The 25,166-nt window shown below is 37.1% G+C and overlaps 1 protein-coding gene across 1 annotated transcript in view; it reads left to right on the top strand.

Moving 5' to 3' along the window:
* Positions 1 to 25,166, top strand: part of TMTC2 (transmembrane O-mannosyltransferase targeting cadherins 2) — a gene marked incomplete at both ends in the record, with an annotated part of 250,608 nt that overhangs the window by 198,447 nt on the left and 26,995 nt on the right. Inside the window, 2 exons of the mRNA XM_084279586.1 lie at positions 11,980 to 12,061; positions 24,613 to 24,727. Coding sequence (XP_084135712.1) covers positions 11,980 to 12,061; positions 24,613 to 24,727 — 197 coding nt within the window. The remainder of the gene's footprint in view (positions 1 to 11,979; positions 12,062 to 24,612; positions 24,728 to 25,166) is intronic.

Genomic DNA, 25,166 nt, shown 5'->3' with positions numbered 1-25,166 from the left:
AATTTATTAACTTAACAAGGAAAAAAATATGCTTAGTTTTGTGGGGTTTTTACATTATTATTATTTCCAACTTAAACAATAACCCCCATGAGCAATCTGGTCTAAGTAAAAAGTTTACTTTGAGCAGGGGATGACATCTCAAGGTCTCTTCCAATGGGAACCATTCTATGATTCTATTGACCTTTCCTTGTTTTCATGCTGAAGTTAATTCCAGTGTGCTAAAATGCAGTGTTTTGATTCAAAGTTGAGGTATAAATACGTATTTAATATTAACACCTATTACCCTGTCTTACTAAAATTAAATTTGAGAGGAGGATTAGCTTCTACCAGAGTTAGATTTTACAAGGTCACCAGTGGCATGTAAAACTAAAGAAGGCAAATCACAATTCATCTGCTGTGCTAAACATAAAATTATTATAATCATGCTGTCAGTGTCATGGTGATTCATGTCATTATCTCAGGTTGATTTTATCAGCTAGTAAAATAAAAGAGAGTTATAAGCCCAGTAGCTGCTAGGTGATTAGACAAACTTGGAGAAATAGTATTTTCATCTCCAAAGCCTACATAAACTTTCACATCTGTGTATCTGGAAATATAGAAACAGACAAAACCAAAGCAACTTAACAAAGTAAAAAATTAAACAAAAATGAAAAAAAAGACCCAAGATTCCCTTCCCCATCCTGAAAACCTGCCCGTAACAAACTTTTACTTATCAATAATAATTCTAAATCCTAAACGTGGCATTTCTGCAAAAAATTCTCAATAAAGTTTATGCCTTTAAGAACATTAAAGGTGCATTCATAAAACTCAGAATAAGCTGTTTGGTTCTTATAACTGTAATTTCCTGTGACACAAACCAAACCAACCAACTCAAAAAACAAATGAAAACTTGCTGTTAATTTATCATTGATTAAGTGATACAGTTCTAATTTGCATGCAGTAAAACCTTTGGAGTAAAAAATCACTAGTACTAAGTCAATTTCTGCTGTTCCTAATTTTATTGTAAATATTTGTCTTGAGTTATCTTAGCTCTTTTGGGGTACAAGAAATGCCAAGTGGCCTTGGGTATACTGCTGTGCATGCAGGAAGAAGAAAGACCAAATTAAGAGCTGTAAAGGAATAACCAGGGAATAACACAGCCATAAGTACTTCATTGCCTCTTTGTGCTGCTTTTATCTGGGGCAGAGTTAATTTTCTCCATAGTAGCTGGTACTGGGCTGTGCTTTGGGCTTGTGTGGAAAACAGTGTTGATAACACAGGGATGTTTTTGGTACAGCTGATCAGTGCTCAGGCAGCATCAAGGCCTTTTCTGCTTCTCACCTTACCCCACTACCCCCACTAGTGAGTAGGCGAGGGGTGCACAAGAGGTTGCGAGGGGACACATTTTCCATTACCTATGAAACTGTCTTTATTTCATCCCACAAATTTTACTTCCCCTCCCCCCCCTTCCCCAGCTCTCTCCCTTGCACCACTGGAGAGGAAAAAGAATGAGCGGCTCTGTGGTGCTTCATTACCTGCTGGGGTTAAACCACAACACCCTTACATTGTATAATGTTCATATCTAAAAATTACAGCTCACTAGGCTACAATTTTCCTGAAAATATATTAGAACAGCATAATTTGGTGGTTGAAAAGCATGATTAGAAGCTCAGCTAGTAGAATAATTGGAAAATATCCAGTTGTCTGGGGCTTAAGTTTGTGCTTTTCTTTTTCCAAAAGAACATGTAGCTGTTAAGGACTACAGTGCTTTACCATTAGGTATTCCCAAGTGCTTTACACATTTTTAACTTTCTAAGCTGCATAAATTACTTGCAAATTTTATTTGTCAATGGGACATGTTAATTAACCTAGCTGGTCTACTGGTAGCTCAGGAGTTTGGTACCATAGCATCTGAGCCTCATCCCTTGCTTAGGTAATTTATTTCAGTATCACAAAGAAAATAATAATTTTTGTAAAAGGCTTTAAAATTGCAAGGCTCCCGATTCTAAAATAAAAATGAGTCTGTCAAAAATGACACTGCCAGGTGAGGCCTTGAGGATGTGCTCTAATTCATTTTCCATTTTATGAGCAGACCTTCTAGGAGAAAGAGGCTTGGCTATCATGCTGTAAAAAATAATTTTAAAAATATGGCTTTTTATTTTTTTTTCTCCTTTTATTTTAGTCTTCAAGAGAAGACTGAGAAACCCTCCTTCCTGACAGCTGGCTTCTCAGCCATCAGCCAGTGGATGGTTGCTAGAGTAGCATGCTAGCCTGAGAAGTTTTACTTCAATTATAAAGAAATCTGTTTGGAAGTTTTATCTATTTTGAGTGAACTTGAGCCCACAAACCACCCCTCATAGCTTGCAGTAGTGTCTATAATTGCTAAAGTACCGAGGGACAGCCCCATATTGTAACATTTAGTGTTTCGCATCTAGGAATTACAGGCCTTAGGAAAAAATTGCCCAGTGTTTTCTTGCATTTTACACAGCACCACACAGTGCAGTTAATCTCCTATTTTTTTACTGCTTGGAAAATTACCCAAAGTGCTGTAAGAAAAAATTTACTTTGCCTTGTAAAATTTCTGTGTTACAGCTCCAGACCATATTAAATTTGGTAATAATCACCCTAGAAGATTCCCTAAAATCAAAAAATATTTTATTTTTAAATGGTTTCTCCAAAGGGTGATAGGAAGAATGCAGACATAGACATGATAGAGACTGGCAGAGTTTTGGATTAAAATAAAAGAAACAGGACTGTGTCTTTCAATTATCAACACTGAAGTTAAATACTTCTTTTTTGATTTTCAAAATACTCCCTTCTCAGTGGGTGGCCATATTTTTGCCTGCAGTTGTTTGTTCATTCTGTTGCTGACAAACAGAAGGCCAGAGAGGTGTTCTGCCATTTTTGGTTAGTTGTGAAATGCCTCAGAGTACCACTATCAAATACCCTACTGTATTCAGTAATTGCTGTAGTACTTGAAAGTCATCTCAAAAATAAATATAAATAAATGACAACATAGAAATCCATGGAAGGTAGTAAGAACAGACAGAAATGGAACAGCAGGGGAAATGGGGAACATAGTGCAATAATGAATAAACAAATTTAACATGTAGTACATCTGTAATTACTTGCTGCTGATGTTCCAGCAGAGAAAGTAAATTTGCACTTCTGTTGGATAGCTCTGTCATATTGTAATTTTTTATGTCACTGGTTGATTGCTACTCTTTATCTGTCTCTCTAGATTTACACAAATTGGAAGAAAGCAGAGATGAGGTAGAACAGTCATGATGTCAAAAGAGTCGTGACTATTGAAACATAGCAATTGAAATGCTGTATGTTAAATTTAGGTATGATTTTTCTAGAGCAGTGTATCCCTTTTAGTAACCAATTAATTTAAAACAAACAAAAATTTTTTTCGTAATACTTCTTTTAGGAATGATAAATGTATGCCTACACACAGAGAAATCTTTAATTTATGAAAATATGTTTTCTGATCAGGTCAATTTAATTAAAGCAGCAAAGCTGTTGTTAGATATTTCATTTTGAGAAGCTAAATCCCTTGTCTGTTAGAACCGCTTCTAGGAACATTTTTTTTAAATGAAAATTGGATATTTCAGTTAAAATCTCATCATAACAACATATAAATGACATAGAATCTTTAGCAGGGCCACCCGAAGAAATCAAGTTAAGCCAAACTGCTACTTTTCTGTCATGTATCCAGGTTGTCTTTGGAGTCTGACACAGACGCTACAATTTTTCTTGCCTCTTGAAATCCCTTGAGGCTTAAACCTGATGCAAGCACAAAGCTTGGATTTAGTTCTAAAGTTGCAGAAGTTTTCACTTTTGTTTCCAGTTTACAAGAAATTTGCTTTTAATGGATGGGGAGGGGCGGGTTTCCTTGTCTGTTGACTTCAGAACCACGGACCTATTTCTTAAGTTCTGTTTATCTGATGTATCTGGAGCATCAACACCTCCAGGCTGAGTGTCAGGATTGCCTAACTACAGAAATTTCAATAGGTGACATCTACTGAGCTTGTATTTCTTCTGAGGTTGGCCACGTGCCATAAATATTGCGTCTGTAGATATGCTTTTCCCCTTAGGACATATGTTTGGCTGCATGCCAAATATAACAGAATTAATTGTAATTTTTGAGTATTTTCATTTAAATATAATATATCCGTTTAACTCATTGGTAAATGACTTTGGAACAGGTATTTAGGCACGTAACCTCTCACTAACCTCCTTCAGGGATCTCATCTTCTGTATCTTGTTTCTGACTTCCTTTAGGCAGGAAAAGGGGAGCCCTAAACTTCTTCCTTTACTCCACATAAATTTAAAGCTTCTGATAGAAAACATCACTGACACAGGATGAACTGCTTTCATGAAAGAAAAGAGATCGTTTTGTTTTGCTACATGGTCAAATATAACTGCCAGTCACCTGTAATTACCTTGTATGTAGTAATTTTTTCAGTAATTGTAGAAAAATGCATGATGCAGGCCAAATTTAGCTTAGAAGAAATTCATAGGTCCCAGTGAAAACAATATGTGGAGATAGTGAATTTATATTCTACTGACTGGACAGTAAATTATGAGTAGATATTAATACACTACTTTATCAGAAAATATAAAATGTGGCTTAAGACTGAATGGAAAAAAAAGCGCCTAACATGGAAATTTACTTAACATTTCATTACATTTTCTTGATATAAAATAATCTAAAGCTTAATGACTGAGGCAAACATTTCAGTATAGGTCCAGGCAGTAAATAAATCACAAGGTGTGGAATGAAATCTGTTCTTTTAAAGTTTACTTAAGGATGTACACAATCTTTCTTGCTTTTAACAGTGACATAATGAGACACATTCCTTTTAGACTTCAAGTCGCACAGAAAGAGAGTCTAAAAAAGAAGGTATATAGTTTTTAAAAAGCCCTAACAAAACAACTGGGGGGAAAAAATCCCAAAATTTAAAGGGTAAAGAAATTTGTATCCATATGTTTCTTTCCTATATCATTTTGAATGTTTTAATAAAGCAAGAATGCTTTTTGTGATATGCGACCCATAAAACAAGAAAATGGATGTCAAATCGCTCTAATATATTATTGCTTAATCAGATACATACTGCTTTACTTGAAGAAAATATCATCTTAATAGGCTCTGAATCATGCTCCCCAAGCCAGTAAAGTTAGGAGCTGTGCTTTAAATTCCTGAATCTATGTATAAGCAGTGGTGTCACATTCATAAATGCTTAAGCTCCAGTGGATTCCCACCGAAGTCAATGGGCAATGCTTAAATCTCAGCTGGTTATCATGTCATTAATCATCCCCCTAGATGTAGACTCAAGAACCCAGTTTATGTTATTATGCTCTAAAATAACCTTATTACATTTACTTCAGTAGAATCTCAGTCTGGCTAGTAGGTGGATTTTTAGTCAACAAAAAAATACCTTTGGTTGAAGGTTTATATATTTAGATACAAGCAAACCACTTAAGGTGCAAATAGATGATTAAACTAAAGGCACTGCATTTTATTAATCCTACCTATCCTTATTTCTAAAAGTGATTTGCCCAATTGCACAAGCAGTATGCATAGATTCGCTGGCATGTGAGGTCTCTAGTCCAGTGAAATGACTAGGGTGGAGAGCATCCATCATGACCTCAGGACCAAGGGTCTGTGAATGTGTCACACTGGACAGCAATGAGAAAGTTGCCTCACATTTACTATGAGTAAAGGATTAGTATATGATGCATTACGGCGGATTAGTAGATATATAAATATATAGTAGATTTATACCTTAATATCCTCCAAAATAACCTTGTTCTTTCTCTAGTGCAGTGAGATTAATGTATTACACCAAAGAGAAATAATATTCTCTTATTTTTTAAGTTGTTAGAGAGGATCAGTGCTAGTAATGGCATTGTTTCTCACCATGGTCATCTAAGTATATGAGAGAGGAAAACATTGTTTGAAAAGATAACAACTTTTATAAGCCCACTGATTTTAGTTGGGCAAAGGACTGTAGACTCCATGACCGTAAGTCCAACTGTTAACCTAACATTGCCAAGTCCACCACTAAACCATGTCCCAAAGCACCACATCTATGCTTCTTTTAAATACTTTCAGAGATGGTAACTCAGCCACTTCCCTGGGCAGCCTGTTCCAGTGATTGACAGTAATTGACAACCCTTTTGGTGAAGATATTTTTCTAATGTCCTATATAAACCTCCTCTGACACAACTTGAGGCTATTTCCTCTCATCCTATCACTTGTTACTTGGGAGAAGAGACCAGCACCCACCCAGCTACAGCCTCCTGTCAGGTAGTTGTAGAGAGTTGATAGGGTCTTCCCTCAGCCACCTCTTCTATGGACTAAACAACCCTTGTTCCCTCAGCTGCTTCTCATAAGACTTGTGCCCTAGATCCTTCATCAGCTTTGTTGCCATTCTTTGGATGTGCTCCAGCACCTCAGTGTCTTTCTTATGGTGAGGGGCCCAAAACTTAACACAGTGCTGGAGGTGCAGCCTCACCAGTGCTGAGTACAGGGGGACCATCACTACCATAGTCCTGCTGGCCACACTGTTTCTGACCTACACCAGGTTGCTATTGGCCTTCTTGGCCACCTGAGCACACTGCTGGCTTGTATTCAGCCAGCTGTCAACCAACACTTCCAGGTCCCTTAATGCTGATCTCAGCTTTCCAGCCACTCTTCCCAAGCTTTTGGCATTGTATGGGATTGTTGTGACTCAAATGCAGGACCCTGCACAGAGCCTTGTTGAATTTCATACAATTGACTTCAGCCCATCAGTCCAGCCTGTGCACATCCCTTTGTAAAGCCTTCCTACTCTCAAGCAGATCAACACTCCCACTCAACTTGGTATCATCTGCAAACTTATTGAGGGTGCACTAGATCCTCTCAAAATAACAGCAAAATGAGGAGAAAAGACGAATCCACCCATTTAGATACTTAAATACTAGTTTTTCAAAGTAATTTTCTTCACTCTTAATATTTAGAGGACAGATGGGGAGCTTGCATATGTCAGTGACCTCATTGTAAGATACCATTCTAGTTCCTGTTTCTTGAGTCCAGCTGACTAAAATCTTCAAGACTCAATCAAACTTTTTATCAGCTCTACACCATTTAAATTGTGCTTTTCCTGTCCTTTGACAACTTTGGTTAAGGCAAAAGGAACTGGTTATGAAGCAGATATATAGGTCTGCAATAACTTAACATGAAATGAATTCACAAGTTTGGTTCAGAGATTTCACTGTCCTTGTGTAGTCTCTCTGTGACTTTAAAATGTCCTAGAGAGGAAGAAGGAAATGTGTAATTTTTTTTTTCTGCATTTAGTGTCACAGTTTAATCAATCTCCCATAAAGAAATCTTTACATAATTCAATTCCTTTATTAAAAATGCAAATGCTTGCCAAAATAAACCCAAACTGTAGCAGATGTAGGGAATGACAATCAACTGTATTTGTGACACAAATTGTGTTCCTAGTGCAATCGCATTATTACCAGTTAAAGATGGTAGAATTATATCAAGGGGTGAAGTCTCTGCCTTGCTGGTTAAACCCTTGCACTCTTTGAAGAATGATGAATATTTATGAAACATAAAGTTGGTTTCAATTGCAGAGACCACCTAATTTGTTGAACTACCTTACTGGTTGCCACTGTGTCATCATAGTTTCCACAAGAGTGTTATTCAGACCTGCTCAGCTTTATTAATCTTTTCCAATTTTACTAGCATCTCAGGGTCCTTGGGCCTCCAGCAGCCTGAAGTACAACAGCTGCCTCAACATGAATTTGGCACGATTTGCCAGCAGACTGAGGAAAAAAATGGGGTGGATATAAAAATGGTAGGGTTTTTTCCCCCCTCAGGGTTTTAGTATCTTAAGGAGAAATACAGAAATACTAATGCATCAACTGCCTTTAGCTAGCTTTCTCTTGTTTGTTGTGGTGATCATAACAGTCTTTTATTGGAAATCCCAGTTAAGTATTCTACTCTGAGCATATTAGCAAGGTCAGATTCATTGTCCTGGTCTCTAGGGAAGAAACAACGAACCAACCAAAAAATGCCTTGTGGTCAACTTCTTCAGAGTACTGGTCTATAAAATCGAGCTCCTGGATTCATATTTAAATGTTTAACCATTTGGCTACCAAAACTGCAAGCAATCAGCCATTCTGATTTGAAGTCTGCGTGATTTGTGGAGGGTGGAGTATTTCTGAATACCAGGACAATTGGTACGCTAGGTTAGAAAAGCCACAGTTCAATTACATTCACTTTTTTTTCCCTTTTAAATATGCTGGTGTTGCTGGCAGGTGATAATCATGAGCAATTCGCTTTTATTTAGGCATGGGGGAAAAAAAAGAAGTTTTCTTTATTAATGGAAAACTGTTGAAAGATTGTCCTCATTATAGGCATTATAGTAAGGTCCAGTAAGGAGAATATCAGCACAATCTTCCAAATCCATTATTTGAGTGTCTTCATTATGTTTTTTTCCCCTCAGCAAAGAGATTGCCATTCATTGTTTTATGATTCTGCCTCATTGGTCTCTGCACTGAAAAGCCATAAATATGCCAATGCGTCTGTGCAGAGGATCTCCATTAGGACTTGGACTAGGACCACCCACTCATTTCTCCTGAGCAAACAAGTAGCTGTCAGGTAGCACCTTTTCATTAGCTACTGCCCTGGATTGGATGTGAGCTGGTGACCAACAGGTGAAAGGTATTTTGTATCCCGTTATTAATCCTCAGAGCTGTCAAGTCCTTCCATTAAAATCTCATGAATAACTGGGTTTTTATCCTACAAATAGGTCTGCTAGCATGCAGCTGTAAACTTATATTTTTTTGCTTTGTAAAATTGCCAAAGCGTGTGGTTGTGCATATACAACTGCTCACACACCCTGCTGCTAGGAGCCGCGAGGTTTCCAGTGCCTCTCAATGCCTGTGTTTGTGTGGGTCAGTACACATAAAATGCATATGCACACAAAATGCCTTCCTGCACCAAATCTGTAGTTTTCAGCTGTTTAAACAATTATTTGGATCTTCTTTAAAACTTAGAATTTTCTTTGTGACTTCTGTCTCTAACAACGCAGCGTGTGTGTGCTGTTACGTAGTTAAGGCGTGCATTGGATAGCTGGGGAAAGTTGATAAAAGCTGATTCTGCCAAGTGATTTGATTTTATATCATTTGACACAAAAATAATGTGTAAAAATTCTATTCTGAGGTATTGACATTTGAGCAGCAGGCAGATGGCACCGAAGAGGACATCTTAGATGGCGCGCTGCAAGGTTTCTCAGAATGCTGTTCTGCAAGAAAATGCTTTTTAAAATTTTGACAAATGTGAATGTAAGAAAATGATGGCCAACATGAACAAATGTAGCTCTGCTGACCATTGCTAGTCAGGTCATTTTGTCTTGGGTGGTAAAATGTGTAATTTTTCTTCCCTTTATCTATTGTTGAGTGAGCTGGTTAATAGCATGGTTATTTCTTTGATGCTATATATGCTGGCACCTGTCATCATTATGTACTCCAGGTCTCCTGACTGGCCTGAACTTGAGTGTAATATGCCATTTGGAAAGTGCCAAAAAGAGCAGAGTACTTCTGTATTTTTTGTGATCCCAGTAAATGAAAATTAATCATGTTTGACAAATGTTTGTGGCCTTATAGTTCTGTAGGTAGAAGCTACATATTTTGTGACTGTGTTCAGTGAACTGTGTTTTTATGTTCTAAAAATAGACACAGAGTGCAACCAGATAAAACTAATTATGTTAATCTGTTTAAAAAAGCAATGTTGCAAAATCTGTAGATGCTTATTCTGTCAGTATTAGTGATACATATGTTCGGTGCCTGTCATTTCGAAGCCTCAAGGATGGACATACATATGTCATGGTAGCTTTTGCCAAACTACAAATGCCAGCCTCGGAGTTAAATATGCAAAATTTTCTGCTTAATTATCACCCTCCTCCCTCCCCAATTTTTTCAATAATTTTTTGTATACAGACCCAAATTTGTGTTGTGTTTTTAATTGGAGATTATTGCCTTTTTCACTTTTTATTCTCAACTGTGGTTGTATGCTATGAAAAAGATAAAATTGCATTTAATCTATAGATGTGTCTTTACTGCGCTAGAAGATGAGGAAAAAACCAATCTGGGCTATGTGTCATATGAGTGGGTTTTTTTTTGGTTTGGGCTTTTTTGTTTTGTTTTGTTTAAAAAAACACAGGCACAAAAAACCCCAACCCAGAAACAAGAGGCATTGCCTAAGGTCATATACTCTCTCATGTAGTTGCACCATATGGTTGACAGGAGCCTTGTCCCATGTGGATATGGTTTTAAGGTATATGGATTTACTATATAAAGTTTACTAAATAGTAAGGCAAAACCCTTAAACTCCAATGAGCATTCATTTTGTGAAACTGGAATATAGTCAGTGAGAAGCCTGCTTGTAACTCTGCCGGGACGATCTCTTGGAAATATGGCATCTATGTTGGTTTTGATGGAACCTGGTCTTGACACAGTTCTTGGTGTGCTGCACAACTTCTTTCTCTCTCTTTATTTTATTATCTCTAAGGCCCTTGAGGAAAATACTGAGTATCTGGAGCAGCTGTAATCATGAACAGACCTCAGTATTATTCTTACGTTAACTTGTGGGATAATGCAGGATGCTTGCAATGTCTGCTTCCAGACCACAAAACTTGAGAAAACCTATATACTTCTATCTGTGAAATAGCATTCAAGGCAACCTTGAGAGGTGCAGACCACAATGCCTTTCTTCCACAGTGGTTAAGCTTAACCTTTTTTTCTGGAGGCCTTCTGTTTTATAACACAGACCACAGCAGCTAATTTCATGGGGATAGGGATGAACAGGTCACAGGTATCTTACTGAATAATGGTCATTTGTGTTTGAGTATCAGACAAGGCTAATCCAATATCACTCCATTCCTCATGAAAAGAATGATGACCACTGATGGATCTGCTCTGGCACTTGTATGCATTATGCAGTGGTAATTTCAGTGACAAGAAAAACTGTTGGTCTAGAACACATTTGTTCTTTTTACCATCATTTCCGATTGCCTTATTTTCTTCTGATTGTTTTGTTACATCATTGACCTTTGTCTTTAAAATTACCTTTTACAATTCAGTTATGTTTTATATTGACAGAATTGATTTCTGATAAACTCTTACTTCTACATTGAAATCAGAAATATTTTCTATTTATATACCTCCTTGAGAGGTCTGTTGGCTGTGTATGCCATTTTATTTAGGACACAAGGAAATGCAATGGAGCTGTGTCAGGGGAAGTTCAGATTGGACATTAGAAAAAGTTCTTCAGTGAGAGGGTAGTTGGTCACTAGAACAGGTTCCTCAGGGAGGTGATCATGGCACCAAGCCTCTCAAGAGTTCAAGGAGTGAGTTTCTTGGACGTGTGATTTAGGTTTTTAGGTGATCCTGTGAGGAGCAAGGACTTGGTCTTGGTGATCCTTGTGGGTCCCTTCCAACCCGAGAGACTCTATGTTTCTATGATCTCATAGAACCAACCCATGTCATCCTTGCCCCACCCATCTCCTTTTGTTGTTGTTGTTGTTTTGTGTTGAGAGGTTTTTTTGTTGGTTTTAAGAGCATGGCTAAAGTTCCCTTCTGGTTTTAGCTTGGGTCTGCTTATCCTGATGCCTGTCCAGAAAAGTAGCGTGAAGCCTGATACTCACTCAAAGCCCTTTACAATATTTTTTGCAAAATATTTCCACTCCTTCCTTACTTCTTGGACATTGACAATGTTGGACACATTTCTTCCTCAGTTGGGAGATCTGCAGCATAAAGCAGCTGACCGCAAAACTTACTGTAGCACTTAAACATTCATGTTTACTTAGGTTTAGTCCAGTGATAATAGTAGCTGTTTTTCTCTGGTGCCTGGAATTTTGAAATTGTAACTGCACATGATCACTCCATGGCGACACACTGTTAAAATCATTTTTCCCTCCTTTTTTGTTTTTTTTTTTCAAGGGACGCAAGAGTGAGGCAGAAAAGTACTTTGTGAAGGCTATTCAGCTGGATCCTACCAAAGGAAACTGCTACATGCATTATGGTATGTTTCAGATAGATAGGGTTTCCACACATATTCCAGGATTGCTGTTAATCTCTCCAAGTGATTAAGGATTTGAAAAGTGCTACTGGCAAAATACCTTCTTTAAAGGGAAAGAAACTAATCTACCATGTATAACTTCATCTCCGTTTCAATTTGTTAATCACTGCAGAGGGAGAGGTGGAGATTTTCATATTTTGCATAGCTTTCCTCCTGTGAGGGGATTTTCGGTATTGCTCCCTCTCTGGGAAAGGAAAAAGGCGACTATTGCCATATGTCAAAGTTTCATGGCCCAGAATATTATTATTATTATTAACAGTTTTGGCCTAATTTACTGGCTGCTGGTGGGTGGGCATACAGAAGTTACATTTTAGTGTGAGTTCTGTACAGCAAAGCGTCTGCTTTTTGTTGAAGACTTATTGACCATAAATGTAGCTCCTTCGTAGCATCGTCATGGGTTGAAATGGGTAAGTATTACAAAAGGTCTTGACAAGTTGGCTGTACCTTTGTCATACTAAGCATGCATGTGCTTAAAGCACATGCTTAATTTGAAGGTATCTTTATAACCTTGGATTGTTTTTTGCTAGATGTAGAAAAAATATTTCCAGATGTGATTAGTCCCAAGGAACCAAAAATATTTAAGTTTATGGACTAATTCTTACTTTAAAGTTGATAATAGCCAAATCTAAAAATGTGAGCTATGTAGTCCCAGTTGGAAAATATAGAAAGAAGTAATAAATTTCATCTTAGTTAAGGAATAAGGTAGGAAACCACAGACATACTATATACATATATACTTTGTATATTGTTTTAATTTCCTTTTCTGATTCTAACTGCTAAATGTAAAATAAATGAAAATGAGTAGCCAAAAGGGAAAATTAATTTCACATAATAACCATGATTTTACTTAGTGTGATTTCTTTGTCTGAATCGCTCACACATTGTATTTCTTTCTGGCCTCATGTAGTGTAAAGTTCTGTATGTTAGGCTCCCAGAATTGATTGTTACTTTCAACATGCATGGTATTTAAATTACTGTAGCCCAGCCTTGCATTATGGATCATTGCAGTTAGTGACCGATTTATGCCTGCACAGGTAAATCTAATAGGGGTGTTTGTGTACATAAACTCCATTAATTCAATTTGGTATAATTAATAATAAAATAATGAGGAAAAGTTGCAGCAGATTGTTTCTTGAAATCCTAGTCAAGCCCCTTCCAGCCTTTGTTATTAAGAAACTTATCCTTAATTGTTAGGAAAAGTGTTTGCATACAAATTCAAAGGTAGCTCTCAACAATCCATCTTGGCAATTGAAGTTATGATTGGTCTAGACACTTTTATTTTACTCTTTTTTTATATCATCAACTTGCCTCTTGTTTCCTGTGATATTTGCCCTGTCATTTTCAGGTGTGCTACAAAAGCAAGGTTATTCAAATTTTCATTCATCTCTAATGCATTGACTTCTTCGTTACTGGATTTGTGTATTGTTTCCTAATGAAGATTCTCCCCGAAAAATTTTAACAAAAAGTAGTTTCCATGACCTTGTACATAGGTCATTAGTGCAACGTAAGTTAGATTCTGCTCGGCAGTTTAGAAGTGAAGGGCAAAATTTAATCAGTGTTTGGAATACCAGTGTGGTAAAATGTGATGCTGTGGGGCTGTAGACACAACAAAGTTCTCTGCACCAGTCAGTAGGTCTCTACTATGGACTATTTTAATACACAGAGTTCTACTGAATGCCAGTGAAACCTTTTCTTTTGTTTCTATAACTTGTCATCATCATCAAATTGAGTGGTGTTGCTCCATGTTTAAATCAAAGAAGCTATGAGAAAGAGCTAGGTTCATTCTGCTTGGCTTTTGTGTCTGTGTAGTACAGGTGATCTCAAAACCCATAACAATTCAGACACAAAACTTTTTAAAGTTTGAAAGACATTATCCTTTCCCCCCCTTCCCCTCCTTTTTTCCTCTTTCCCCCCACCTTTTTCTCCTTTTTATTTTTTTTCTCTTCCCTCCTCCCCCACTTTTCCTTCTCTTTCCCCCTTTCTTTCCCTTTTCCCTTCCATCTGTTTCTTGTATTGATCAGGAATCTGTAATATCTGTTACCAGGGACATTCAAAATATAACTCAGGAATCCCTAGTGAAAACTTAATGTCTCATTAATTTGTTTTAGCACCTTGTCATAGGTATAGTCCATATCCTGTATGCCAAGTATTAAACTATGGGGAAATACATCTGTATTTTGCATGTAAATCTTACATTACGTTTTTTCTCAGCATGAAGATGTTGGAACTGAGAATAAAATAATTGGCATCAGCCCTAAAAAAATGCATACCTCATGGAATAGCCAAATGAAAACAGTGATAAGCTGGGGCACAACAGTGTGCTGATGGAATAGCATTAATAAATGGACTGAAGATTTTTTTCCAAGTGCACATGCATGCACGGACTTATAATTTGTGCTTCCAGCATGTGCAAATGTTCTTTTTGACTGCCTAACCTTTTTGGACTTTTTTGGAACTATCAGAAGAAATTGTAGATACCCTGTCTCTTTTAAGAGGCTTGCATTAATGTTATAATGTGCTTTAATTCAGGCCTGAAGCCAAATCTATTCTTAGATGATGTGATTTGGTGCAGAAGTCAGCTTATTTGATCACATGAAAATTTGGAGAGATGTGAAAAGATTTATGGTTCCTTCTTGAGATAGTAGCACAAAAGCACATTTCTTTGATCAAGCTAGTGTTATAATTAGTACTGTGTAGGCAATATCCTGGCTTTTATATACAAAGAACTGTTTCTCACATTCATTGTGCTTGGAGATGTCTGAAGGAAGAGGTAGTGGAGAAGCTGAAAAGATATAAATCTCTGCACACTGTAGACATGATGCCACTCCACTGGACATGAGAGTAAGTGACTTTTGCTCTAGTTATCAGAGTGGCAGTCCCCTCTCAGGCTGAAATACAATCAGCTGCTCACCTGTCCAAATTTTCCCTTTCTTTTCCACTTTTCTCCTGCTTTCCCCCTTTTCCTTTCTCAAGTGCCAGTTATCCAAACATCTTGTGCAGAACATTTGACAAAGATGCGGTATTGATGGATGATGTGATAGAAGTTACTTGGGTACATGATACACCACCAGAAACAATTGCATATGAACAATTGCATATTGCACCAGAAAGGAATTGCATATGAATCAAGAAGGGGAAAAAATGGCAAAGACTACAGAAACAACAATGAAAATCTTATTTTTGGCACAACCTACATGTTTTTAAACTGAGACAATGGAGGAAGCTATTTCAGATACTACTTTTGAATACTACTATGAAGTTTGATTTTTAACTCAAAGTTGTTAAAAAAGGGTGACAAACATAGAAGTGTTCAACCAGGTCACAGCAGTGACATTGTGGCCCAGAGATTATTTAATTGTGGATACAGTGTTGACCACCCACAAAGGAGATCCAGATCTCCCATTGCTGTCTGTGCTAAGCAGGCTTCTCAGGAGAAGGTGAAGAAAGATTCTTCTTAAGATTTGTCAATGCAGAGACATTAGATTAATTTCAAGCAGTAAAATACTTAAGGGCTTTTCTGTTTGGAAAGAAACCCAAAGAAATTCTTCAGTATCTTTTAAATGAGATGGCTGTAGGGTGCAGTGTGGTTAAGAAGTTTGAAGTTGTTGAAGGCTTTCTATGCTAGCTTTCACTTAAGCAAACAATCAAAAAAACCCATAAAGCTACAGTGAAATTTAAATTCTGCAAACATGTTACCTCCAAAACTGTCTTGCTTCCTTTATGATTTGCTTTTTAAAAACAAACAAAAAAATCAAGAACCTCCTCCCCAGCTACTAAACAGGTTTCATTTTACGTATTTGCAAAAAAATAGGTTTTGTTACCATGCCTCTCCAGTATAATTGAAATGAACTGGGGAGAAAGGGGAATGAAAGAGCGAGGTTTCAGTATAAATGTGTGTACAGAGGTCCCTCCTCCTTTACTTTTGTAATGGCTTAATTGGAATGGGGAATTTCAGTTGAAATTAACTCTGTTTTATTAATCATGATTGAGACCCCTTTAAAATATCTGCCTTTGAATGATACATTGTTTGTAATAACTCTAAATTGTTTAATGATTCCTTTTTCATTATAAAAATGGATTATTCTCATTAGATTAATTATGCATTCACTTAATTAGGTAATTCAGACTGATCATCTGTATTCAGTGTATTCCCAGTTAATGATACAAAAAAAAATCAAAAACATGCTGTCAGATTAGGTAAAACTGAAATGTATTAGCTATACTCTCATTGAAGGAAGAACAGATTCACAAGCTTGCTAACAAACTTCTTTCTTACATTATCTTTCACTTCTGAATTTGTGATAATTTAGGAATTGTTTTATAGATTTTCCCAAATTATCTATTTTTTTTACACACATTTCACTTGTTAACTTCTGGGTTTATTTTTTTTACTTTTATCCTAAGTCTTTCTAATAAACTTTTCAGCGCAGAAATTTTAGCCCTTTTTGATGCCTAAATTTTCACCTAGGCCTGTGAGCACTTTGTACCTGTCTTGGCATTCAAGTTTCTCCTTAACATAGAGCAAAACTTCTCCACCTCTTTCTCCCTGCCTGTCTTTATAGAATATCCTATAGCTATCCATCACGATCCTCCAGTTGTGTGGACAATCCATGTGGTCACATTGTTCACAGTGCTGGAGCTTTGTTTCTTTGTTCCTCATTGCCTGAAGAGCAGCCTGGGATAGCTTTATTATTCTCCTATATATTTGAGGAAAAGATCTTCTGAAGAAAACAGTGCAGGAATGAAAAATAAACTGGTAAATTGGTATTGATAAGAAAGAGAACTATCAACTGTGACCTAGTAATGAAGTCTTGCTCATTTCTTTGAGGGAGTTTTATACCTGTGAAAGAAATGTCACCTTAGTCAATCAATAGGAAGGTCAGTTTTTATCTTTATCAGTGAAATAAATAAAACTGATTTTGCAGTCCTTAATTCTAGTGAATGAATTGCCCATTTCTGACTGACAGGTTAGCTAAAAGAAGTATATTCCAAATGCTAAATAAAGCAGAGTGCATAGATCCTCTCCATGGGGAACACCAGATGTTACATGGCAATTATGTATTGAGAAATTAAATTCCTTGATGAGGAGGGGTCAAAGCCAACCAGATGTAGTATGTCTATCACAAAGTCACTTTGCCAGCCTTCCCTATACGCACTCATGAACCCTTCAGCAAATGAAAAGATTTTTGCCATTTTAAATATTTTGAAAATCCTAACATTTAATATATAATGATTTTGTAGGGGAACTATAAAACAAGTTTATGATACTCAAATAACGCATGTTCAGAGAACATATGCATTCTTTGGAGGAAAGAGGTCTCAGTTTTGAGCACACAGTGACATCAAATTAAGATCCTCACTATTACATGAGTGTAATTCCAGGAAGACAGGATTTCTAGACCCAGAACAGGAAGACAGATGTTTCTGACTCCCAGACTTTAAACTTTCAACCTTTCTGCTCCCGGAACACTCTCCAATAACTGATTTGAGAAAATGTTCTGTTACTATTAACACAGAGAGTATTTCTTACTTCCAAACTGAAACAATTAAGAATATACCAGAAACTGAGCTATTCAGAAGAATGTAGCAATTTGAAGTCTTGTTTGTGGTTTTCTTGGCAGCTGTGAATGATGAGTGTATGTAGATTGTCAAGTCATTTTTGTTGCTCTTTAGCCTGTTGCTATCACACAACATTAGAAGTAGATTATTACAAACCACTATAATTACTATTTATTCCAAACTCCCTTTAGAACCAATCACATAAATGGAATGCAGTGGAGTATTTCCAAACAAGATAGGTCACTGACCCTAAACACAGTGGAATTTCCATGTTTCTGGCTCTTCCCTTGAGTTTATCCTTAAATCTAATCATTCTGACATCCCAAATACATGGTTGACTCTGCTTCCTCAGCACAATATACAAGGCTGCTTGAGAGATGTGGTGTAGAAATTGAACATCAGAGTCAGGGCTAGAAATGTGGCTCTATGCTTCTTTCATGTTACCAAAATTCAGGGGTTCTCCAGGAACTGAAAAAGCTTGTGGTACAACCAACCATGGAGACCTCTTTTTAATGATCCTTTCTTTTGACCTACGAGTGCCATCTCATTATGAGGATTTCTGAAGAGAAAGCATGGAGCTGTTACAAAAGTGCATCTTTTCCAGTTCTTTTCCATTTAAATTTGACTTTTCCAAAACTTAGACATTACCATCTGTCAGGGGAATGACATAGGGTCCAGAATCTTCCTTAGTATTTGTAGAACATGAGGTCCTCTGTATTGCATCTTTTCATCATTCATCTTTTGTTTTAGTGAGAGCGTACAGTGTTCCAGATGCGGTCACAAGTTCAGTCATCAAGTCCCAAAGGTTTGCAATTTAATTTTTTCTCTCTTATCTCTGGTCATGCTCTGGATGACATCCAATGTTATATTTAGACCAATTGCAACAGATTTTCAGACAAAGAAAAAGGTTAATAAAAAAGATATTTTTTTTTCCCCAAGCCAGTGCATACTGGCTTGTGTAGTCTATATATTTGATTTGCATGGAATAATCTTCTTCATGGGAAGCTGAAAGGATATACTCCCTAAAAGCCCTTCCAGCAAGAAAGCTATGGAACAGCTTTATATAAAGGTGGAATGGAATGTAAGGAACAATGAAACAAACTGGAATGCTGCTACCATCTAGGTGACCCTGATGTAAGCTCTCCTTCCTTCTGACACATCCTACATATTCAGCAAGAAATTGTCTAAACAGGCCTGAAAAGCAAGATCTTAAAGCAAACATTCCCTTCCTCTGGGAACTGTGCGTTCACAGCCAATGAATCTGTTTTGAAACTCTTAAAGGAAACAGTTACATTAGGTCATGTCTGTCGATTTGGCGTCTTGCAACATTGATTCATCACCTGAAAAGCTTTCGAAGTCAACTCAGAGACACGGTCTCTGCTCTCATTTCTGCCAGAGTATCACTGAACTTTTCCATTCAGCTCTTTGGCTCTGTATTGCCACAGCACAGTTGAAGTTGATGGTGACTTCAGTGGTGGTTCTGCTCATGGCACTGTGAATGTAGTTCAGTTCTCAAGGCATGATCTTGCAGCCATGTTGTGTGCTTCAGAGACAGACACGATGCATTGGGTCAGCCAGAACCTGATCCCTAGTTTGGTTTCTGTTGAAAACTGAAATGCTCTGAAAGCCCACACAAATATTCAGCTTTGAATCTTCAGTGCTGAATGTGCTGAAAGAACTTCTCGTGGGGTTTATTATAAACAAGTATGACCATTGAGTCAGTAGTCCCGATATATCCACTTTTCATATTAACATAGTTATTTAAGTTACTGCCATGGAAGGAGAAGACTCTTTTGAGAAGGTTAAGATGCAAAAGTCTTGGTGACAAAAGTGTATTAAAATAATCATGTGCTAACTATTCCCAATTATGGTGGGATTAGAAGTTTTTTTGCTTCATATTCAGAAGGTGGTTTACTCAGTTTTGTGTGGATTACTAAAGACATCAGGGCACAAGTGTGAGTAATGGAAGTTTGAGTAAGTGCAGAACCCAAAGCATTCTGAGAACATTCAAAATGATTCTTCTTAAAAGCAGCAGTACAAGAAGATCTGTTTCAGAAACCTACTCTGTTCTGGTACAAAGTACCTTTGAATGTTTGCCAGTGAGCAAAAGAGAGAGAACATTTCAATTAAAGTAAGATTGGTGCAACTTGCACTTTTATCTAGTAAAATAAAGGCTCATAGTGCCTGTAGGGAATAATTGAGCCGATTCTAGAGGAAGGCACTAATGCCTTTGTGCTTTGAACATAAAAGATTGTTACACACAGGCATAGCCCAACCAATTAATACCTTTCATATTACAATAAAGCAGCAGAACTACCAATTCAGATGTATAGCTTTTAAACTGGTGTTGGTGTATGTCTTAAAAATATGCTTTACAAATGTTGGCAATCATTTTAGAGTAGTAATTACACAGGATAGAGAGCTGTACACTTTCAACTCTGTGAATGAATATTTGTTAAAATTCTGACAGAAGATAAAAATAAGTTGTTGGGTTTTTTCCAGCTCCTAGGAACTGGAATTTTCATGTTTGTTTAAACTACATATATATTTTCATCTTCTTTTTCAGTAGATTTTCTCAATTTTTTTTTTGTCAAATACAGACTCAAAGTCACTGTTGACATTTTGCAAGAAAAATTAAGTTTGAACAAGGCTGCAGGCACAGATTTCTTCAGTGTTTAGGTTCTTTCTGGTCCTTAGATAGTTTAGGGAAAAATTACTAAGAAGATAGTGAAGTATTGCATCAGGTCTCTGCGGTCAAAGGTCTTTAAGAAGTCTTGACTACATATTTACCCTCAGCTCTGTGTGCTGGCTAACAAGAAAGGTAGAAACATCTGTTTAAAAAAAGTAATGTTATTCCAGGCAAAGAAACAGTGTTGTTGAGGATCCCACCTGAACCTGGACTGTGGATTTCCCACTCCCCTTCTAGAACAGTAATGAGAAATATGCTTTCCATGAAGAAGGGAAATCTGGGATTCAGGGCTTCTAGAAAGCTGTTTTCTCAAAAGCTGGTACTGATTCCAAAAACCAATCAGGCTACCGTAATTTATGTTGTTGGCAAGAGTCAGTCATGACACCTGTAATAAGAAAGCTCTGTATGTGATACTGGGCAGTGTCTCATAAATCATGCAGTTTGCCAGCTACCTGTCAGAAGAGAAAATCCTGCATGTAAATTTAGACCCACAGAAGTGGTCTAAACTGGTTTGAGGGTCTTATGGATCAGACCTTCCGATCCACCTTCAACACCTTGCCAATATTCTGCCCTACTGGTGCTCCTCTCTTGGGAAAACACGTTTTTATGGCTTTGACAGGAAAAGTTCAGGAGTCTGCTTTTTAATGAAGAAAGGGCAGCAGTAAACCACCAATCTAGTTCATACTTGTATGAATTTAGTGTATCATATTAAAAGGAACTGTGACTAATGTTTTCAAAATGGGATATCTCTACTTAGGTCCTTTAAATTAAGTTTAAATGTGTAAATAAAATTAGTCTACCTTTCAGGAAAATTTGGCAAGTAATTCTCAACTGAAAGTTTCTACCTTGTCCTAGGTCTGGCTGTAAAAGTTAACATTCTTTTTAGCAGACTGGATGATGCTGTGTTTTGGATTTGTGGCCAAAGCAGCTTTGATAACAAACCAGTATTTTGGCTGTTGCTGAACAGTATTTGAACAAGGTCAAGGCTTTGTCGTTTTCCCATGCTGTGCCTCAAAGAGTAGGCTGGGAATGGGCAAGTGATTGGAAGGGGATGCAGCTTGCACAGCTGACCCAAGCTGTTGAAAGGGATATGCCAGACCATGTAAGGGCATTGTCAACAGTAAAATTTGGGGTATAGTGATTCAGTGAAGAAGAGGGGTTTGGGCTTCTGTGGTGACCTTTGTGTGGAGACTGACTGCATATCAATCTACACATGAGAAGTAGTGAAAGATTTCCTTCACAATGGTTGCAAGCCATTTTTCTTAAATTAAGGGGTTTGGTTTTGTTTGGTTTTTTGGGTTGTTTTTTTTTTTTTTTTTAAAGAATTGTCTTGAATGTTCACTATGTCTTGCAATCTAGAAGGTTATGTTCTCTTTCTGCCCCTTGGCTGGATATATCAATAGTACACCCATGTCTCTTTCTGCTAATCCACTGCTTTCATTAAAAAAAAGAACCTCAGTGTTAACACTTCAAGGCGGTATGCTTTTGCATGGACCTGTAGGTTCAGAATACTATATTAGTTCCTTTTTTGGAAGAGAATTGGAATGATAGTTGGTCAAGCTTCTTTTGAGGATTTCTTTAAAAAAAGAAAAAAAATCCAGCCGAAATCAAGAGATATGAACTACCTATTGTAGCTGGCATATTTACTTGTCTGGGAATTTTCAGATTCATATCTGAGTTTTTCCTGTTATATATAATGCATACTCTCATGTGGCACCCAAAGGGAAAAGGTAAAGCTGCAAACTTGGTAGTTTTTGTCAACAATTTTTTTCCTTCATAAGAAGTTTCCATTAATGGTTCAAGTAATGGTTTCTAAATCTGAAGACAAATTAATGTATTGTTCTCCAAACTGTTTTCAAACTATGCTTTGTTTTTACTTTTTCTTTAATTATGATTGTTTATTTATTTATTGTTCTGTGTGAGAAAGCTCTTTAGGAAATCACCTGTTTCTGGATACAATGAACACAAAGCATCATAACACATGAAAGAATAGAACATACTAGAAAAATAATGTTACTAAAGCAAGCAAACCTTATGCTTAGACTGCAGAAAGGCACCTAAATGTTTTTACAAGATTTTGCACATCTGGATTACAAAGATATAGGTGACTGACTGAGTAAATAGTCTTCCATCCCTTGTTTGGTGGTTTGACCCTGCCTGGAGGTCAGGTGTCCACTAAAGGTACTCTATCACTCCCCTTTTTAGCTGAAAAGGGGAGAAAAATATATATATATCAATAGGTTTAGGTGTTGAGATAAGGACAGGGAGAGATTATCCTGCAACTAGCTTGATGGGCAAAACAGACTCTGCACAGACTAAAGGAAAGAAAACTCTTAATTTATCACACTACACTGCACACACAGTGACAACAGATTCAGGTATTGAGAAGTCTGACCAGATCTTAAAGCACCTCCTCCAACCCCTCCCTTCTTAGCAGACTTCACTTTAGTCATGATTTTACTCCCTTCTTTCCCCCACCCCATTGTGTCACATGGAGGGGCAGGGAATGGGGAAGTGCGGTTTCGGTCAGTTCCTCACAAGTTGTTTTCCTTCTTAGCCAGGCATTCCTCACACCCTTCCCCTGCTGCACAGTGGGGTCCCACCCATGGGAGACAGTCCTCCACAAGCATCTCCAACATGAGTCCTTTCCCACAGGGCTTCAGCTCTTCACCAGCTGTCCCAGCGTGGGTCACTTCTATGGGGTGCAGTCACAAATCATAGAATGTCTCTCAGTCTCTCAGGCCCAGACTGCTCCAACCTGGTCCTCTACAGGGTCACAAGCCTTCCCCCCCAGCAAACCTGCTCCGGCGCGGTTGTCTCCCTCGCTCATCTCGGTGTCTCTCTCTCCTCATGGGCTGCAAGTACTGGCAGAGGCTTGCTCCAATGAGGGTCACGGCTTCTTCTACATGTCTCCACAGAAACAGCAAAAACCTAGGAAGGCTGTCTTTCATCAGTTTATATACTGAGATAATTTGTTCTGCAGAGGTGTTCATTGTACCAAAGCATCACTGGATTCGCTATGCCCCTACAGACCTTGTTAGCTCTGGTTAAGTGGATCTTTTGCATAAGAGTATAGCAAAAATGGAATTAACAGAATGAATGAGGAAAGGAAGTAAGAAACAAAAAAAAAAATCCTCAGGATGAGAGGAAATAATTTGCTCATGGTACATTGTTCCTGTAGAGGCTTGTGGCCAGTGATGTGTCCTTGGACTTTTGATTGACTGGTTTTACTTTACAAAGATAAAAAAGGAAGGATGGGATGCCATACTTTAAGATAGCTTTTCCAAATAAAAAGTTATATAGACACAGAGTCTAGATGTCTGAAACCCTTTGAAAAATCCTTGATCCAAAAATAACACATTTTACAAATTAGGTGTGAAAAAATCATTAAAAGCAGTAGAAACAAGGTGGTTTGAGTACATTCCAAAATGCTTTTTTTTCCACTTCTTCAAAGGAAAAGTCATGTTTTATAGACTTCTGCTAGTTGTTCCAAGGCTACTGTACTTCAGTTAATGTTTGGATAATGCTGAATTATTCATTCTTTCCAGTTTTAAGCTGGTTTAATTATTATGCTTATGCATTTGTAAAAAATCAGTCACTTGATTTTAGCCACCTTCTATTATTTTACGTGAAAGGTAAATATGTAGGAAACATGTAAAAAGCTACCTGTCATGATTCTCTTAATGTTACTGAAGCACATGATGAAATAACAGTTCATCAAGGTGTACATACATATCATCATTTTAAAGGATCATTTATAATTCTAAAGATAAAGAAATACCTTTGTGCGTATATATATGAAAACATACATTCTTATGTGATTTTTCAGATACGTTTTTAAAATGGGAATACATTTTATTTGCAGATGCTATTTTATTTTGTTCTGTTTTGATTTGAGAAAGAGAAGATCCAGTGTATAGGAGTAAGGACAAGTTCTTAAGCGTCAGCTTTTCAGGGATTGGGAGTATTGTTTCTTGATGACTGAGTTTTACTGTATCATTCTTACTATTCATAAATATTTTCTACAAATATTGAAGTTAGTTATTACCTGCCATATTTATCACAATTTTTCTGTATTTGATACATTTTAAAAATACTGAAATACGGGGCAGATCAACAAATAACTAAACATTGAACCTGAGACACCTGAATTTTTTTTTTTTTAATTCCTTTTCCTAACTGTATTGTCTGAGGCATTATCCATCAGTTGTTTTCTGTGGGCTCACATTTGTACACTCTATTGCAGGTCAGTTCCTCCTAGAAGAATCCCGCCTGATAGAAGCAGCTGAGATGGCAAAAAAAGCAGCTGAACTTGATCATACCGAATTTGATGTTGTTTTCAATGCAGCCCATATGCTCAGGTTGGTGCTTTTACATCTGCCTTACTTGATTTTCATCCCCACTTTTGGAGGAGGAACATCTTTACAGCCTTTGCTTACAGAGAGTTCTTTTTAAAGCCCAGCAACTCTTTTGAATAATTCAAGGTTGCTAATAAGATAAAAAGAATTTCATTGAAACTGTTGCAGGGTTTAGCACTTTCTAATTTTCTATGTTGCTATCTTGTAATTTCTTACCCTTTAAAACTTCTGTTGTTTGCAAGCAGGTAGTCCTTTTTTGCTTGCATACAAAAGCAAATGTTTCTTTTGTGAAGAACTTTCTGTAGGATTTCCTTTCACCAGATTTTTAAATATTTAGGACACGTAGCAACTGAAAATAATAGGTTGTATTTTTGATCTGAGATGTAAGAAGAGAACATTGAAAATATCACATTTTATGTTAATATTAGTAGGGAACACTACT

This window comes from Gallinula chloropus, assembly GCF_964237585.1.
Source record: "Gallinula chloropus genome assembly, chromosome: 1".
In the NCBI taxonomy this organism is placed as follows: Eukaryota; Metazoa; Chordata; class Aves; order Gruiformes; family Rallidae; genus Gallinula; species Gallinula chloropus.
Note: the sequence above shows the minus strand (reverse complement) of the source record. Positions and strands in the feature narration are given on the sequence as shown.